The 18,055-nt window shown below is 55.6% G+C and overlaps 5 protein-coding genes across 5 annotated transcripts; 4 read left to right on the forward strand and 1 right to left on the reverse strand.

Annotated features, from left to right (window-relative positions):
- Positions 1-14: 14 nt before the first annotated feature.
- On the forward strand, positions 15-465 carry IWZ02DRAFT_486937 (uncharacterized protein; the record flags this gene model as incomplete). The annotated part of the gene is made up of 2 exons (XM_066769310.1): positions 15-245; positions 328-465. 2 exons carry the CDS (start codon positions 15-17, stop codon positions 463-465), a joined length of 369 nt encoding a protein of 122 aa, XP_066627463.1.
- Positions 466-825: 360 nt separating this feature from the next.
- IWZ02DRAFT_29649 (P-loop containing nucleoside triphosphate hydrolase protein) lies at positions 826-4,850 on the reverse strand. Its single transcript, XM_066763866.1, has 4 exons — positions 4,589-4,850; positions 4,207-4,533; positions 2,237-4,152; positions 826-2,187 (listed from the first exon to the last, which is right to left on the reverse strand). Exons 1-4 carry the CDS (start codon positions 4,721-4,723, stop codon positions 1,077-1,079), a joined length of 3,489 nt encoding a protein of 1,162 aa, XP_066627464.1. The 5' UTR covers positions 4,724-4,850; the 3' UTR covers positions 826-1,076.
- Positions 4,851-4,976: 126 nt separating this feature from the next.
- IWZ02DRAFT_440521 (ribosome biogenesis protein ERB1) lies at positions 4,977-7,593 on the forward strand. The gene has a single exon (XM_066766839.1). The coding sequence runs from the start codon at positions 5,062-5,064 to the stop codon at positions 7,468-7,470; it is 2,409 nt and encodes an 802-aa protein (XP_066627465.1). The 5' UTR covers positions 4,977-5,061; the 3' UTR covers positions 7,471-7,593.
- On the forward strand, positions 7,594-9,690 carry IWZ02DRAFT_440523 (uncharacterized protein; the record flags this gene model as incomplete). Its single annotated transcript, XM_066766840.1, has 2 exons — positions 7,594-8,401; positions 8,460-9,690. Coding segments are annotated over 2 exons (1,410 nt in total), but the record flags the coding sequence as incomplete, so codon positions are not given.
- IWZ02DRAFT_412655 (WD repeat protein-like protein) lies at positions 9,668-14,119 on the forward strand. The gene is made up of 5 exons (XM_066765735.1): positions 9,668-10,195; positions 10,275-10,353; positions 10,423-11,960; positions 12,007-12,986; positions 13,070-14,119. The coding sequence occupies exons 1-5, from the start codon at positions 10,162-10,164 to the stop codon at positions 13,781-13,783; spliced, it is 3,345 nt and encodes a 1,114-aa protein (XP_066627467.1). The 5' UTR covers positions 9,668-10,161; the 3' UTR covers positions 13,784-14,119.
- The last annotated feature ends 3,936 nt before the right edge of the window (positions 14,120-18,055 follow it).

An 18,055-nucleotide genomic window follows, 5' to 3' on the forward strand; every position in this document is an offset into this window, starting at 1 on the left:
ACAGACCAAGCATCATGGGAAACTGCTGCGGCAAGGAATCCTCCAACTTTTCAGGCTCCGGCCGCACCCTGGGCTCCGCGCCGCCCACGGCCCGCTCAGACGCCACGACGCTGCCCCCGGCTCGACCGCACAACTACGGCGCAACGCAGAGCAAGCCGACCACACAGGGACCAGGCCGGACGCTGGGGACCCAGAGCGCCGCAGGCGCAAACAACCCGCGAAGCGCCGCCGCGCAAGCTGCCGAGGTGCGTAGTAGCTCTGGCCGGGCTGCAGCACCGCCGTCGAGTCCAGAGAGCTTTGGACCGATCTTCTGACGTAACCTTCCAGGCTCGAGCCGCTGCTTCGAACGCAAAGATGCCCAAGTCCCAGAAACAGACGAATCGCGCTGCGCTTGAGGAGGCGAGCTACACGGAGCGGAGACAGCGAGACGCTGACGCCATGGCCGATGCTCGGGCGTGGAATTGAGTCCACAAGCCTCGACGGAAAGCAATCAAAACGATATCTCGGTCGCAGCCGATTCTTGGTTTGGGAGGAACAACTGATGCTGGATACCCGTTTCTCATATTGGCGTTCATTTAAGGTCTGGTATGGGTCACATGCTGCGCGTAGGTGGACGCGACATTAAGCGCTCCGTTTAATCTACAACGCGTCGCCGCGGCTGTTGTCATCCCTGCACGTCATGACGTTCGCAGATTTGCTGACAGGCACGAGCTCTGCGCATGCAGTCGGAAAAAGCATGGCGAACGTCCTTGCGAGCTCGCCTCGCTCTTGATGCGCTTGACTAAATCAAGTGCAGCTCAATCAACGAGATCAGAGGCTTTGGGGACGCAGTGGGTGGACAGCATTGATATCATCGACCTGTCACGATCAAAATGAAGGCTATGGAAGAAATCAACACATGTAGAGACCCGAAGCCATATGGGTGAGGGCACCTTCACTTATTTCTGAAATGTCCATGTCTGCGTCTTTCATCAGTGCGTGGGCACCTCTATTCGTCCGCCAAACTACAATGTGGTTTTTTCTAGGAAACGAAGCGAACCGCTCTTTTCGTACCGCAACAGCCCTGTGTCGATCACTTAAACCACGCTGTACTTGCCCGTCGGCGCCCTCGTCTCCGCTTGCTCAGCAGCCAACGTGCCCTCCTTGAGCAAGCGCATCAGCTCTCTCATTGCCGTCTGCACCACCACCTCCGTGTCACCTTCGACCAGAATGTACAGCTTGGGCTGTTCGCCCTCGCCCGGATCTTTGCCAGGAGCATAAAAGTTGCCCTTGGTCGTGATTGACGTGCCAGTCGCTTCCAGAATCTTGGCCACGTTTGTGCGGTTTGTGACGGCCCAACGTGCCTTTTGCGGAAAGTCGTTGATTTCGAGCGTGGCGTGGAATGCGCCAGCATCCGGTCCTTTGTTGTCGATTGGCTGACCGGGTCGCAGCTGGTTGCGCTGGGTGAGACGACTGTCGACTTTGCTGGCTGCCGCGCGGACGCGCTCCATGGGATCGTTGGACTTGCCTCCCCCAGATGCTGGAACCTCCGTCTTGTGCACAACAATGGGCCCATCCAAGTCGACACCCTTCGGTACGCCCTTCAGAGGCTCGGTTGGCTTGAATTCGGTGTTTGTGTTCTTGACAATCTTGGGAGCCACGACCTCATCCTCTTCCTCCTCTTCTTCCTCCTCGTCCCCGACGCTGAATTGTTTCCGTTGGGCCTTGCGCTCGCTGTCGCGAAGTCGATCCAGGTTCTCAAGTCCTACGCCCTTGAAGCCGTGGTTGGCCTTGAAGCGTGCACCAGTCTTGGCTACCTCCTCAAGCTCCGCGGGAACAGGCTGCCCAGACATTTTGAGAGCCTTGACCACTTCCTTGGCCTGTGCGCCTTCTCTGGGGTCGATGAAGGTGATGGCGGTACCCTTGTTTCCGGCACGTCCAGTGCGCCCAGCACGATGAACATAATCTTCAAGATGATTTGGCACGTCGAAGTTGATGACAAGCTTGAGTTGCTTGACATCCAGTCCACGAGCAGCGACGCTGGTGGCAATGAGGATTGGGTTTGCACCGCTCTTAAAGTCGGAAAGTGCAGAATCTCGGTCCTGTTGGTCTTTGGCACCATGGATGCTGTTGCAAGGATACATCTTTTTCAAGAGCTTTGAAAGCAAGGTTTCGGCCGTATTTTGACGCTCGACGAAAATGAGGGTTCTGGAATGGTCATTAGCACTTCGAAAGGCACAAGAAGAATCGGACTTACCGAGCATCCTCGTCATTCTCGTATTGCTCACCAAGGATACCCAACAGGCGACTGAACTTCTTGTCGTCTTCAACTATCTCAATGACCTGCGTAACCTCAGGAGGCACATTTGCTCTCCCACCAACGAGGATGGTGACAGGGTCATTGAGCTGCTGCTCTGCACTGTTCTGCAGCTTTGGCGGGAACGTGGCGCTGAAAAGGACCGTCTGTCTTTTCGGCCGGATATTCGACATGACCTTTTGGATCTGGGGGGAGAAACCCATGTCAAACATTCTGTCGGCCTCGTCAAGCACTACGTATGTTACTCGGGCCAGGTTCGTGACTCTGCCATTGTTTGAAGTCAGCAACTCGATGAGGCGGCCTGGAGTCGCAACCATGATCTCAGCACCCTTCTTGAGCTCGGCAATTTGATCCTTGATGGGCGCACCACCACCACATACGGCAGCCCGGAGATTCAGAGCCTTCACGAATGGCTTCGCCTCTTTGAAGATCTGAGTCGCAAGCTCGCGTGTAGGGGCAAGAATCAGTCCTATAGGGCCGTCGAGTGTGCCCAGAGGATCTTGGTCGAGAATGTGTCTTAGCATGGGCAGCAGGAAGGATAGTGTCTTGCCCGAGCCCGTTTTCGCAACTCCCACGACATCACGGCCAGACATGATCGCGGGAATCGCCTGGGCCTGAATAGGTGTTGGCCTTTCAAAGCCAAGTCGCCGAATGACGTCCAAAATCTTCAATGGCAGCCCACACTGAGCGAACTCTCGCACAGGCTTTGGCACGTTACGCCCCTTGGCGGTGATACCATCAAGCTCAAAGCGCAAGGCGGCAGTTGCCTCCTCATCCAGCTCGGCAAGTTCCAAAGGCTCGGTGTAAAACGCAAACCTCACCGGTTGATAGTTCATGGTGCTGTGATCAACAGTCGGCAAAGTACCTCTAGCTTTTTTCTGCTTCGAAATAGCGAGAAGATCTTCCGCATCAAGGTCCTTAGGTGCTTCTTGAAGGTCGTCATCTCCGTACAGAGCAATAGGTTCCCGCTTTTCATTCTTGCCCTTGGCAGGTCTCGACTGCTTCTTGACTTCGCTGGACTGCAGGTTCGACATGAAGGCATCGAGTGGATCCAAGTCTTCTTCCTCTGCCTGTTCTTGTGTGCCCTGTTCCGCATCTTCCATTGGGACGTCTCCGTTGGCAGCTGTCTCTTGTTGATCCTCATGTTGCAAGCGTTCCTCGCGTCTTTCAGCGGCAACACGGGCGGCAGCTGCCACCTCCTCCTCAGTGCCACCATCAGCCATGTCAACATCGTTGTCGTCTTCGGCTTCGTCATCAGGGGCGGCAGCGTCGGCTTCAGCAGCTGTTTCCTCGAGTGGTGGTGTTGGCAATTTTTCCAGCTTTTTTCGAGTAGATTCCTCTTCCTCAAAATCAAGGGCTCTCTTGTTGCCAACCTTTTCAGTCTCAGGGGCCGGCTTTGAGCCAAATCCAAAGCCACTGACATTGCCGCCCGAGGCCTTTAGCTTGCCTGTTGACTTTTCTGCCGGAGGAGCGACAGAGGGTGTCTTAACAGCGGCCGCGTTGACTGGAACAGCAATGTCTCCACCCAACGCCCCAGTGCCATTAGAACTGGGTGCGGCTGCCTTTTTTGCGATAGCCTTGGTTGCGATAGCTTTGGGGTCAAACTTGCCAGCAAAAGGCTTAGTCGTGTCTGCAGCAGCAGTCGTAGCTGGAGACCGCGGAGACTCCGCTGCCGGTGATGCAGTGGTGCTCTTCTTATCGATGGCGTCGAGAATCTCGCGAGTTCCTGTGGAGCCCTGCTTCTCCTGTTGCTCCTTTTGCTTGGCTGAGAATTTGGCCTTCCATTGCTCTAGCTTCGCGCGTCGCTCGGCCTGCTTCGCCTCTTCCGTTTGATTCGATGGAGCGGGAGTAGATGCCTGGGTATCACAGTCATTGACCATCCTACTCAGTAACCAATGGGCAGAACTCACCTCGGACGACTTGCCGGTGTCTCGGGCTCTAGCTGGCGAACGATCCCTCCTGGCGTTACGCCTTGAGTCAGTTGATTCTTCACGCCTTCTCCTGGTGGAATCACGATCGCGGGAGTCATCTCGCCTACGGTGCTCATGGTCGCGGGAGCCGTCCCGCCTGCGGTAGTCTCGGTCTCGGCTGTCACGGACGGGGGAGCGTTCCCTGGAGCGTCTGCGCTCTCGCGAGTATTCCCTGCGCGAGGGTCTGTAGCTATTGTCATCGCGTCGATCGTGGCGACGCTCTACGGATCTGTCTCTGCGACGGTCACGATCGTCCCGGTAACGGTACTAAGCCAGGCGCATGTCAGTAGTTTTCAAGTTTGGGCGAAAAGCGTGGACCTACTTTGGGACTGCGCGAGCGCTCGCGACGATATCTGTCGCTCCTACTGCGGTCCCCCGAGTAATAATCATCGCGGCGGCTTCGCTTGGAGTGTGAACTTCCTGCGGGCGTAGGTGAGCGGGTGTTTGGCCTGGCCATCTCTGTGGGCCAGAAGGCTTGTGAGCCGTACTAAGTGTGAGCCTTCCGAGAGCGATTGGAGAGATGCAGTGAGACCAAGGCGGCGTCGAGGTTGTCAGAGGCAAAAGCAGAGATGCTGGTTTGGTTTGGGACAGCCTGCATTCAAGACGAGGTTGCAGGCCAAGCTTGAGAGGTGGTCTGTGCAGGATCTGCGCACGACGCCCCACGGCCCGCGCTTTTCAAGTGCTCCCGAAGACGAACCGACGCGATTTCAAAAAAGTTGTCGGACTTTGTTGGTTACGCGCATTTTCCTGCACATTCTCAGAGCACACTTTTACAACTTGGACGAAGAGGTAGCAATGCCTTCAACTACGCAAAGCAGAAAGAGAAAGGCAGTCACTCGCGACTCGCCTCTCGAGGCCGCCACGTCTGGTGACGAATTCCATGGCGGCGAGCTTGAAGGCATCTTGTCCCAGAGCGAGGACGATTCAGACAGCAGCGCGGAAGAGGAGGAGCTTGACAACGAAGAGGCGGACAATGACGCTGAGGAGGAGGAGGAGGAGCTCGACAGCGACGAAATCCCATCCTCGGAAGAAGAAGAAGAAGAAGAAGACGGCATTCGCGAACAAATCAGAAACCTGAAGAGCAAATCGCAAACCGCACAAAAAGCAGACGTTGGGGATGGAGATGTTCGCATGGAGTCGCAGGAGCCTGAAGATGATGACCCCGAGTACGGATGGGAAAAGTTGGAAAAGAACTACAAGGTCACAGAGGACGCCAACGGCAACCCTCGCTACATTTACCAGGAGATTGAGGCCGGATACGACACGGACGATTCCGATGCACCTGCTGGCCAAAAAAACACAATCGGAAATATCCCCCTCTCGTTCTACGAATCGTATCCTCATATTGGCTACGACATCAACGGCAAGAAGGTTATGCGCCCCGCCAAGGGCGAGGCATTGGACGCGCTACTTGAAAGCATAGAGATACCCAAGGGATGGACAGGTCTGACAGACCCAGAGACTGGAAAACCCATGCAGCTGAGCCGAGAGGAGCTGGAGGTGCTAAAGCAAGTCACTCGCAATGAAACCGCTGGAGAGGGCTATGACCCGTATCCAGAAATGGTTGAATACTTTTCAGGGAAGACGGAGATTATGCCTCTGAGTGCGGCACCGGAGCCGAAGAGAAGATTCGTTCCCTCAAAGCACGAGGCCAAGAGGGTCATGAAGATTGTCAGGGCGATCAAGGAAGGGCGCATTCAACCGTACAAGCCTCCTCAGGAGCAAGAGGAGGAGGACTCGGACATCAAGTACTACAACTACGACCTGTGGGCAGACGAGACCCCCAGACCCGACAACGTCATGCACTTGCCTGCTCCGAAACTGCCGCCTCCAATCCACGAGGAGAGCTACCATCCACCACCCGAATATCTCCCAAGCAAGAAGGAGAAAGAGACTTGGGAGACTGCAGATGAAGAGGACCGCGAGCGTGAATTTTTGCCGACTGACCACGACGCGCTCCGCAAAGTTCCCGGGTACAATTCGTTCCTCAGGGAGAAGTTTGAAAGATGTCTCGATCTGTATCTTGCGCCTCGTGTGCGGCGCAGCAAGCTCAACATCGACCCTGAATCTCTGCTTCCCAAGCTTCCCAGCCCAGATGAGCTGCGACCTTTCCCCACGACTTGCGCAACCGTGTTCCGCGGCCATGACGGTCGCGTGCGTAGCTTGTCAGTCGACCCAACTGGCAGATTCATTGCAAGTGGAGGTGACGACGGCTGTGTCAAGATTTGGCACATTGTCACTGGGCGACAGGAATGGAGTGTGAAGATTTCAGACGAGGAAGCTGTGAACGTGGTGAGGTGGCGGCCTGGCCAGGACGCAGTCATCCTTGCTGCAGCTGCTGGTGAAGACATTTTCCTCATGGTCCCGTTCGGCCTTTCTTCCGTCACGCCAGACGTTGAGCAAGCAAGCCGGGAGATTCTCGACGCTGGCTGGGGCTATGCTGCCCAGAACCCTCAGAAACTTACGACTGCGGATGGCGCGCCAAAGGCACCGCCGGCCAAGTGGAGCCGGCCGGGCTCTCGATTGGAGGAACAGGGGGTGCTCGTGCAAGCAACGGTGAGGTCTGCGGTCAAGGTCATTAATTGGCACAGACGAGGAGAGTACTTTGCTACAGTATCGCCCAAGGGCCAAAGCAGTGCCGTGGCAATCCACACGCTGTCCAAGCACATGACGCAGCTTCCGTTCCGCAAGCTCAAGGGCATTGCTCAAACGGCACAATTCCACCCTTCGAAGCCCATCTTCTTCGTGGCGACGCAGCGGTGGATCCGCAGCTACGATCTCGCCAAGCAAGAGCTGCTCAAGATTCTGCAGCCAGGAGCGCGGTGGATATCGTCGTTCGACGTGCACCCCGGAGGCGACAATCTAATAGTGGGCTCCTACGACAAGCGGCTACTCTGGCACGACCTGGACCTATCAAACAAGCCGTACAAGACGCTGCGGTATCACAGCAAGGCGATTCGGTCGGTGCGCTTTCACCAGGGCGGGCTGCCCCTGTTTGCCGACGCCAGCGACGACGGCAGTCTGCAAATCTTCCATGGCAAGGTGGTGGGGGATCTGATGGAGAACGCGACGATCGTGCCGCTCAAGGTGCTTCGGGGTCACCAGGTGAAAAAGGAGCTGGGGGTGCTGGATGTCGACTGGCACCCACGACAGCCATGGTGCGTGAGCGCGGGGGCAGACGGAACGTGCAGGATGTGGAGCTAAGGGATGTAGAGAAGTAAGTAGCTTAGTTGTCGCGGCAGCCAATCAGACAGGCCAGCCAGAAACGTGGGTTGCGGAGGCTGCCTCGACGTCGATTGCACAGCGACAGGCCTATCATACCACGCAGAGGTGTCGCGTGCACCATGTCGACGTCGACCTCATATGCCAAAAAGCGGCACAAATAACACTAGACGTCTTTGACCTCTAGCTATCTTACCACCATCCTCTTTTCCTCTTCTCCATCTCCTCCTCCTCCTCCTCCTCCTCCTCCTCTTCTTCACTCAAAATGCCGCGCCCCGCCCTGCCGCCCACGCCCGCCGCCTCGACCGACATTACTGGCAAGCCGGCTGACCCTGGTCTCGCCCTCGACCCTTCGTGGACCCTCCCTCCCGCCGCCCTCGCTGCCAATTCCCATGCCGCCGAGCGCAGCAACAGCAGAGGCAGCGTCAGCTCCTCGAGCGTTGCTTCGTGCAATGCCTCGGACTCGTCCTATCATCCCACCTCGCCAGTCACCCACTCGTCGCCCACCACTAGAAAACGGCCCGTCGCCAACAACGGCGCTCCTTCTTCCAAAGACGATGACTACAACCTCCCTCCACCCCCGACTCGTCTGCGCAAGATTATCCAAATGAAGCCCAAGAGCCCAGAAGACGAGAATGAGCGCACGAGCACTTCTCAGGATGCTGCTGCCCTATCCACATCGCCAGTGACTTCAAAAGACAAGGCCAAAAACGCTTCATCGGCAGGAGGCAATGGGCGGGGCAAGAAGAATGGCAACGGATCGACTGCTGCTGGCCGGAAAATTGCCAGGAAGACTGCTCATAGTCTTATCGAACGTCGGCGAAGGTCCAAAATGAACGAAGAGTTTGGCACACTTAAAGACATGATTCCCGCATGCGCCGGACAAGAGATGCACAAGCTTGCAATCCTCCAGGTCAGTTGCGACAAGGCCCATCTTCCAACCAGCATTTTGTAAACTGACAGTCAAACAGGCTAGCATCGAGTACATGCGCTACCTCGAGCACTGTGTCGCGGAGCTCAAGGCCGCAAATCGCTCCAAACAAAACATGCCCGAGTCAGGAGTGTCACAGAGTGAATCAAACCATCCTGCGCTCAATCCTGCAAAGCCACCCCAGGAAGACTTTGATGATGCACTCTCCGAAGACAACGAAGAGGAGCAGGATGAAGAAATGTCCGATATTTCCCCTTCACGTACGCCCAACGCCCCATTTACGCAGCCCATGCACCCCAACCATGGCAGCCACAGCACGACTACGTCGCCCTCGATTGACCCAGTCGACTCGGGTGATCGGCCTACCTTTTCCGCAACCACTTCGCCAGCAATCTGGCCTACGCAGTCAAACGCAAGCATCAGCGGCAGCAGTCGACGCCCGTCGTCCATCATCACATCTCCAGCCATGTACGGGGCTCAAGGGGCGCACCAGAATTACGTCTTTTCAACCACAGGCTCCCACTCCAATAATGCTAGCCCCAGCATTTTGCCGAGCCCGGGAGCCATGGCCATTAGCGGCGAAAGGAATCACAGCTTTTCGTTGACGAGTCCGGCGCTGGGCCCGCAGCCAGATTCGAGGGAGGACCACGAGGCGACGGCGGCGCTGTTGATGTTGAACAGCGATCGCAGGAGGTGGGATGGAAGGGGAGTAGACGCGGCGGCCAGGGGGGCAGTGCAGGAGGCGAGGGGGAAGATGAGGGGGAAGATGAGCGTGAGCGATTTGTTGAGCGGTTGATGATTGACTTGTGACGGCCTGCTTGGGCCGACAATTGGTGTGGACATTCTTATATTTTGCGCTTTCTGGGGGAAAAAAAAAAAAAAAAAAAACCCTGGGCGGGCTTGTTATAATGACGGCGTGGATTGGGACACGGTACTCTGGTCATCGGGATGGGTTAGGTTGCGGCTTCGACATAGATTCGCAAGTCTTTATTGTTTCATTGTGGGTCCAGTAGCCGTGGAGTTGGGTAGCTCGTGGGAGTACAAAAAGCGCGAGCGACTGCCACTCGGCGCGATTAATGGGAGACGATCAAGCCGAGAAGTAAGGCATCTTCTTGGCTGACACGCATTGGCTTGGTGTTTGGCGGTGTGAAATTTTGGCATGTATTGTATGAGCTGACGCAAAGAGGCCGGCGCCGTCAGCGGAGTCGAATTGTCGGGTGATGTAGGGCCGGTTTGTAGAGAGGCAATTGAATGAATGAATGAATGAATGAATGAATGAATGCTACAGCGGCGGTTGTTTTGATGTGGATGTCCAGAGGTAACGTAGTGGCTGGACGATCTGCGGGTCATAGCTGGCTGAGGTTCCTGGACGTGTGTATGAAGGATGCCGTTCCCCGTTGACGGCGTCATCTCGAGTCTGTTGGACGTCGTATGCCGGCACTTGGCAATTTGAACCATTGCAACGTGAACCCTCCCAGACCATTGAAATAGTACCTACAACATACATCGTCTTCCATCCGCCTTCGATTGCTGCCTCGGGCCGTCGCTGCTGCTCGAGTCCAGGTCCAGGTCCAGGTCCAGGTTCAGCCCTGTCCAAGTCCAGCTCCCTCCTCTTCTCACTACACGCCTCCGATCCTCCCTTCGTCCCTCCCCTTCTCCGTCCACAGGTCGCCGCCCGTCTGTCAGCCGTAAACCCCATGCCCGCCCGACTTATGACCCGCTAAACAACCAACCAAAGTGGGATGGGGCGCAACGCGCGCAAGCGTATCTCGTACGGTAAGCTGCCTTCAACGCCAACCCTCGCCTGTTCGAGTTACACGGACAGCCGATTCTGTGCTCACGCCAAAACCACCAGTCTTGCCTTTGGTCAATTCCGCAGGCGGCCATCGCCTCGGTGTCAATGGCCTGGCTGTAGATCCCTACAACTCCATCCTGTACGTCATTCACCAGAAGACTTCCAATGCCCCGCGCCCTGACCTGCCCTGACCTTAACCGCGCGACAGCTACTCTGGCGGCAGAGACGGCGTCATTTGCGCCTGGGACCTGAACCTCGACTTGCGGCCCCCGCACGACAGGGAGAACTTCACGTCGCTGTCTAACAACCTCGACGATGATGCCCCCCACGCCACCCCCGACACCCTTTTCCGCCAGCAGGTCCAGGCACATACCCACTGGATCAACGACATCACCCTTGCCCAAAACAACGAGGCCCTCGTCTCCGCATCCTCCGACGTTTCTGTAAAGCTATGGCGGCCCGCCGCCCACGAAGCTACCCCTCCTCAGACCATTGGCCTGCACAGCGACTATGTCAAGTGCCTCGCCTCGCCTAGCCCCACGGCCAACTGGGTCGCCTCTGGCGGCTTGGATCGCAAGATCAACCTGTGGGATCTCAATGGCGCCGGCCAGACGCTGCAAATCGGCGTCGAGGATGAAAGCGCCGCCAAAGGCTCCGTCTACGCACTCGCTGCGACAAACACCCTAGTCGCTGGCGGCGGACCGGAGAGCATAGTCCGAGTCTGGGATGCGCGGTCCGGAAAGCGCATCACCAAGTTCGTGGGACACACGGATAATATTCGCGATGTCATGATCGCGGAAGGCGGCGACACCATAATGACGGCGTCGTCGGACCAGACGGTCAAGGTGTGGTCCATGACTGCGGGGAGGTGCATGTACACCCTGACGATGCACAATGATAGCGTGTGGTCCCTGTACTCGGATCACCCGCAGCTGTCGGTGTTTTACTCGAGCGACCGCTCAGGGCTGGTCGCAAAGACGGACGTCAGGGGCTGCATCGAGATGGACGAGGGAATTTCAGTCGGAGTGTGTCAGGAGCATGAGGGTGTCAACAAGGTCGTGGCTGCGGGTAACTATCTATGGACTGGAACTTGCAGTTCGAGCATAAATCGCTGGCTGGATGTCAACACCGAGGCCGACGTCCAGATGCCCGACTACAAGCATCACCGACTAAGCTCTGCCACGAACAGGACGCGACTGCCCTCGCCGACTTCTCCGACCTCTCCACCCCCGACGGCGTCGTCAATGGCCACGGAGAAGATTCCACGCAGTGCGTTGCTGCGAATGTCAAACGCCGCCTCGTTCCACCTCTACCATCGCGATCTCGATTCGTCGACGGTGCACTCGTCACTCAGCGTCAGGAAGCCGTCGGAAGCGCTGATGGAAGACGAAAATGGCGTCACACCGGTGCGAGGCTTGCCAGATTTTTCCATCGAAGGCCAAAACGGCTTGATTAAGCACGTTCTTTTGAACGACAGGAGACGAGTCTTGACCCTGGACACGGCTGGCGAGGTTACCCTGTGGGACCTGCTACAGTGTGCTCCCATCAAATCTTTTGGAAAACGCCATTTGGAAGACGTGGCCCCCGAAGTGAACACGACAGAAACTGTGGCTCACTGGTGCGCCGTAGACACTCGCACCGGCAGCCTGACGTGCGTCTTGGAAGAGAACTACTGCTTTGACGCTGAAATGTATGCTGATGAGTTGGAGTTGGAGGAGCCGATTGAATTTAGAGAGGATCAGCGGAGTAAGTTTGTCATGTATTGAAGGGGGCCTTTGCTAACTGTCGACAGTCAACCTTGGGAAATGGATCTTGCGATATCTTTTTGCGAATCTGATTGACGAGGAGATCAAAAGGGACGAGGCGTTCAGAGAGTGGCTTTTGAACGAGAAGAAGCAACGCGGAAAATCACCCGGGACCATTCAGATCCCGCAGTCGACGATGAACGGCTGGAAAGACGGCTCTGCGCCGTCTTCTGCAACCACCCTGCGTGCAAATGGGGGCGGCCTCCCCCTTCATACTCCGGGTCTGGCTATCGGTGTAGCAACACCTGCTGCTGCTGCTCCTCCAGTCCCAGCCTCGCATCCGACAGCGCTACCACCGACCGCAGAAGAGGGGACAAATCTTGAAAAGAGTACATCCAGGGGTAGTCAGGACCGCGCCTCTGGCGACTACTTTTCGCAACAAGCACCGCCGCTCAGTCCCAGTGTTAGCGCCACGCCGCGAGATTCCAACGACGAAGGAATTCCTCAATCACCGTCAATGGAAAAGGACAGCGGAAAAGAAGGCACCATGTTTGGCCGCAAGTTCAAAATGTCGTTTGGCATGGGCCGGAAGCTTTCTCGCACTCCGACGACCGAAACCTCTGCTGCCGGGGGCAATAACAATGTCAACAAGACGGGCAGCGACGGCGGTTCAGACGAAAAAACGCCGACCACCCACGAAGGTGACTCTGACGAGCGATCCAGCACCAAAACCGAGGACCGCATCATCGAAGACAGCTTTTTGGGCGTCGTGCAGACCATTCGGCACAAGTACGAGGATGACGTGAACGAGGGCGCGCAAACTCTGACTTCGGCCATTACGCCCAGCCTGGCCAACGAGACACCCGTCTTGAAGCCGCCGCTCAACACAACGATTTTGATTCAGGAGGATAGGCTGGACGCGGGGGGTGTGGCTGACTTGTTTGAGGGCAAGGTGGGCAATCTCGCCCAGCAGGCAGATTTGATTGAAAAGGTGGCGCCCAAATGGCTAGGAGAGGTTCTCTTGAGGGTGAGTAAAACCAGAACCCCCCCCCCCCTGAGCATCCGCACTCTCACAATGAACACCCCAACGCTAACGAAAAATCCCCGCAGAACTCGCCACCGCTTAAAGAAATCGTCAAAGTCAGCTTCATCCTGGAACCGCACGCGTCAACACCCCAGCTCCCACCCATCGCGACCGACGGCAACAACCGCCTCAACGCCAACCGCATGCTGCGCGCGCGCAAAATCATGGCGTACGTGGCGGAGCGCATCGAGCCGGCGCCTGAGCAGCCCGACCCGGACGCGCTGCGCCCCGAGGAGTATCTCGAACTGTACTGCAACGGCCAGCTCATCCCGCCCACGATGACGCTCGCGACGATTCGCGCGCACGTCTGGCGCGGCGGTGGCGATGTGCTACTGTATTATCGCGCCAATGGACGCAAGGAGATCAAGCATGCCACCGCCGCCGCCGCGCCCTCCTCGTCGTCGGTTGCTTCTTCTTCGCACACGCATCAGCAACAACAAGCTCAAGGCACCACCGCCTACTCATCATCCACGCCCTCGAGTCCCCGTCAGCACGCGCAGCTCGGCATCCCTGGCGCCACGGGCATGCCGCCCCTGATTCCGCCACTGGATAAGGAGCAGCAGCATAGTAGTGGTGGTGGACTGGGTGGTAATGCGTCTGCGCCGGGCACAGCTGTTGGCCACCACTACCATTACCACGATGTCGATGGCGTCAGGAGAGAAGGCGACCCGGAGCCGCCGGCGAGAGGGTCGCCCGGCGCTGCTGGCGTCGTTGATTATGGGAAGGCGTTGCCGCCGTAAGGCGTGAGGTGTTGTGTACAGAGTACGGTATCCATGTGTAGTAGTGTAGTTTGTCCAGCGTGCTTGTCTATGTCTATGTGTGTGTGAGAGCGTTGTTGTTTGGCAAGCGGCGATCAGCAGGCGTATGGTATAGTATGGGATCGTGGTACAGTTAGTGTAGCGTCGAGCGTCTAGCGGAAGAGGGGCAGGAAGAAAGGAAGAGAGGTGGAAGTGTAAATACCAAACAGACAGACAGGCAGACAGGCAGAGGGATTTTGCTACGAGAGATGCCGATGGAAGTGAATTGAACAGAAGCAGAATGGAATGGACTCCGAGTGGTCCTCCAATTCAACTCAACTCGTCTCTGCCCACGAAGTGCTGCTGGAAGACAATCACCCACTCGCTACTTGACCATCAGCCACCAGCCAGGCGTAGGACACTGTCCTTATAGTACGATGGTGCGCGTCTCTATTACTCTACATCCTTCCACCGCTACATCACCACAAAAGCTAGCCTTCCCTCCTGCACTCAAAGAAAGTGGAAGAGAGAAGTAGAAGCCGACAAAGACGTGCCAATTCCAAACTTCGTCGAGAACCACCAGGGCGACCGCAGCGCGTCGATTTGTAACGCGATGCCAGCAGATCTCCATATGGGATTTCCATCCGCTGGCAGCAGATCCACCCGTTGGTGCGAGGAAGAAGAGGAAGAAGGGGGGCTTAGGAGCGAGCGGGTTTGTGTGCTTGGCGCACAGGAGGAAGTGCGGTGCTAAGAACGGTGTAGAAAGAACCATCCATCGTGTGAAAAGAAAAGAAAAGGCAAGGTGAGATCCGGCAGAAGGACCGGGACCGCGCGTGATGGCGTCGGCACGACATGGCACGACATGTGGGCGGCGAGGTGCGGTGAGATTTAGAGTATCTAAACAGTTGAGGATGAGGATGTAGACGGTGTATCCAGCATCCAGCAACGTTAGCAGTGCAGAAAGAAGAGTTGTTCTTCTGCACCTGTACTTGCTTCTTCGACTAACGGAATGGATCTCTACTGGTTTTGGGACCTCTGCCCCGAGTCGACTAGGTCGGGGATCGCGTTGATTTCAGGGACGCAGTGTTGCGTCGTTCTGTGCTGCGCTGCGTCAAATCGTTTTGACTCTGGACTTCGCCGCCGTTTTCCAACAACGCTTTTTGTTTTTGGTGCGGCAGGTATGTGGAGCTGGCATGAGGCAAAGAGGAGGAGGAGGAGGAGGAGGAGGAGGGAGCGAAGCAAAACAGTAGGCTGGCTTGAATCTCGTAATGTCCTGCACAGTATCCAATCTGCTTTAATCTTGTCGCGATTCAAATCGCTGCTCCTTTGACTGAGCAACTCTGTGCAAAGACTTTTGTAGATTTTATATCCGGCAGCACGGGATGGGAGGAAGAGCACGAGCGAAGCAGTCGGCGGAGGCGGAGTGGGGGACAGTGATAGACAGCCCGACAGCTCAGCCAGCAATCACGCGCCGAAGCCGGATATCAGGGAGCAGGGACCACGCTCACTCTTCCACGATCGCTGGTCTTCCATGTGAAACCAGTCTTCTATGATGTATAAGCGGCGCAGGAAAGGGCGGGCGGAGATTCAATCTGCAATTGACGACTCCTGTTGTCAAGTCCACTTTCATGGAGCGGCTCGACGCTGTGTCTTGGTTTCTGTCTGCCACGAAATACTGTGGGAGGTCTTGAAAGTAAGGAATGTTGTGGAAGAGGGTGTTGACATGCTGTGTATCGCCATTTCTGCATCATGTTGAAGTTGGAGGTTGAGGTTCAGGGGTAGGAGGGAGGGAGAGAAGGACAAAAGATGGAGGCGCAACTGATGACCACAGTCGAAGGCGGAAAGATCTAGAAGAACCAAGACACCAAACAAAAAAGTACCTGGCTTGTCGAGCAGCCAATTTTGGGCCCATTAGACATGCGCGTCTATCCTTCTGCGTCTTCTGCACTCTACGCTGCAGCTCTTATACCCGCTCAGCAAGAGGGGAAGAGAAGAGATCACGAGCGCATGGAGGTCTCAACCAATAAGCAGTGCTGCATGACTGGCGTCAAGGTCAGGACGCATGACCACGTCGTCGGCGCAGTCTCTCTTTCCACGTTCACGGAATCTGCCAGGAGTATTTAAGAAGCTACAAACAAAACGGAAACTCTGCTTCCACCAACAGTCGGGGTAGGCAAAACAAAAACCGTCCAAACCAAAACAGTGAGATTCGGCTTGGCGGCCTTTGGAGCCTTGCCATGTTAAAGTTAGTCTGTCCTTCGCCACAATTCCACACAGTTACGTCGCAAATCACTTCATCATTGTAAAACGAAGCCACCTTCTACGCATTCATATCGCAGTCCTCGGAAAAAGGATAAAATGCAGGGAGATACTGCTGTGGTGGGAAAATCTAACCCTGACAAATGGACGCAACAGCGCTTCCGCAATGTGCCACGCGCGGATGGCAGATTCACATGATAAATGCTTCAACGCATAGAGCATTCTAGCGCTCTAAGGTAATAAAGCAAAGCATCATTTCCTTTAAAAAGTGCTTCATCACATCAAAGTACATAGCATCACCGCCCTTAAGGCCAGTACTATCTAACACGCAAAACCGCAAAGGCAAAGGAAAAATAAAGCATGTCGTGGTGATCTTCTGATAAGCCGCAAACGCTAAACAGTAGATGACCGGTTATAGGACGTGCTTACTTAAATAAGAGGGAAGATAGCGCTGGCTCGCCGAGAAAAGGAGGATAATAGGGCTGTTTATATATCGCTGAAGGAAATGACGGCGTGGAGACATGTGAACCATGTGCCGATATAGGAGGTAAGGAAGAGTCATATCTTTATAATTTCCTTCTAAGGACATGTGAGAGGTCCATGTATCTGTGGTTGTTGAGCTCTAATTGCCCCATGACCGCGGTCTAGAGTCTCCATACGCGGCACGAAATCAGACAAACAGCGCCCAAGTTTTTTACTTCTTTCTCCTTATACTTTGACTTACTCTTCCTCATAACGCCTGCCGCGCTCAAAGAACGCAAGAATTAAAACTTAAAGACTTAAATCGCGTATTGGAAATGTTGAATGCGGTGTTTTGGTGAAGTGTTGACAAGTAGCATTATTCCTGCATGCGGAAGCTTTGAAGCCATTGAAGTCTTTGAAGTAGAGGACTTGGTATGCTGGCGCACGAAGAAAGTATGGAGGTGTAGATAAAGAGAGAGAGAGAGAGAGAGAGAGAGAGAGCGCCTCCTCCACAGTGAGATTCCCGTTGTTGGTTGGAACCACGCCGTAATCCTGCAGTATAAACCCCCCGACTCCCCCACTTCTTACCGCCGCAACAACCGCACCGCACCACGCGCCTCGACACTCAGGAGATCAAGAAATGGGTGGCGGAATATCATCGCGTGCAGTTCTGCCATCTCGTCACTTTGTTCTGTCCGTCTGCCCGTGTGCCCGTGTGCCTTGCCTCAAGTCGTGCTCTCCAGCCGTCCGCTCTTCGTGCGAAATGACTGCACTGCATCATCAAATAATAACGCGGATTCGCGGCACTGCCGGTCAGAAAGAGACGGCGGTGTCATTTCTTGCCGATTCGCCGGTGAGAGGCGGAAGGATGGGAAACGATGGGGTCTAAGAAAGACCGAGCAATCGACCTGCGCACAAAGACGGCAGAAAGAAGTGACTTCAATCTCAAAAGCTGTCTCGACGACAGAGTAAAGCTCCCTCGAGTAAGGGCGGTTTGAGGAAGCAAGACTTCGCGGACGAGAGACGGAGAAACAGAGCAGCGAAAGTCGAGGGCTTTTTTACCCCTGCCGACCTTCCATAGCGCGGCGCACATGTCCACGACTTCTTGACCACCTCACGTGCGACGACCCATGCAGACGTTCTGAATGTGTCTACCACTCGTGATCCATCGCCGACCAAGCAGGACAGAAGGTATAAATACCTCTCTCCTCTCCTCACTTCCTCGCCCTCTCTTTTCTCCATCCATCAAGGCAAAAGAACCAGGCACTGCGAAAGTATCCTTCCGAATGTCTGATGAGGAGTTTCACTTTGCCGGCTGCTCTCGCTTGTCATTTTTCCACTGTCTGTTGTTTCTTTTCTCGAGCAAGCCCAGGGGGCGCTTCTTCTTTCTTTCCTCCCATGCAGCCTTTGCTGCGTAGCGGCATCGGCAGCACCGTCACAGGGTAAAGATGGATGGCAGCACGGGAAGACGGTCGATGGTGATTGTACAGAAGCGTATTTTATTCCACGCTGAGATGCAAGAAAGTAAATAGGAGGAAAGACAAGACGCACATA

This window comes from Phyllosticta citriasiana (assembly GCF_038021145.1).
Source record: "Phyllosticta citriasiana strain CBS 120426 chromosome Unknown IWZ02scaffold_1, whole genome shotgun sequence".
NCBI classification, from domain to species: Eukaryota; Fungi; Ascomycota; class Dothideomycetes; order Botryosphaeriales; family Phyllostictaceae; genus Phyllosticta; species Phyllosticta citriasiana.

Bases quoted from the DNA above. Each gene is read 5' to 3' on its own strand.
- IWZ02DRAFT_412655 (XM_066765735.1), top strand. From the start codon at position 10,162: ATGGGGCGCAACGCGCGCAAGCGTATCTCGTACG. The intron at 10,196-10,274 runs GTAAGCTGCCTT...CAAAACCACCAG, and splicing joins GCGCAAGCGTATCTCGTACG to TCTTGCCTTTGGTCAATTCC. The intron at 11,961-12,006 runs GTAAGTTTGTCA...AACTGTCGACAG, and splicing joins ATTTAGAGAGGATCAGCGGA to TCAACCTTGGGAAATGGATC.
- IWZ02DRAFT_29649 (XM_066763866.1), bottom strand. From the start codon at position 4,723: ATGGCCAGGCCAAACACCCGCTCACCTACGCCCGCAGGAAGTTCACAC. The intron at 4,153-4,206 runs GTGAGTTCTGCC...TGTGATACCCAG, and splicing joins ACACCGGCAAGTCGTCCGAG to GCATCTACTCCCGCTCCATC. The intron at 2,188-2,236 runs GTAAGTCCGATT...TGACCATTCCAG, and splicing joins GAGAATGACGAGGATGCTCG to AACCCTCATTTTCGTCGAGC.
- IWZ02DRAFT_440521 (XM_066766839.1), top strand. From the start codon at position 5,062: ATGCCTTCAACTACGCAAAGCAGAAAGAGAAAGGCAGTCACTCGCGAC.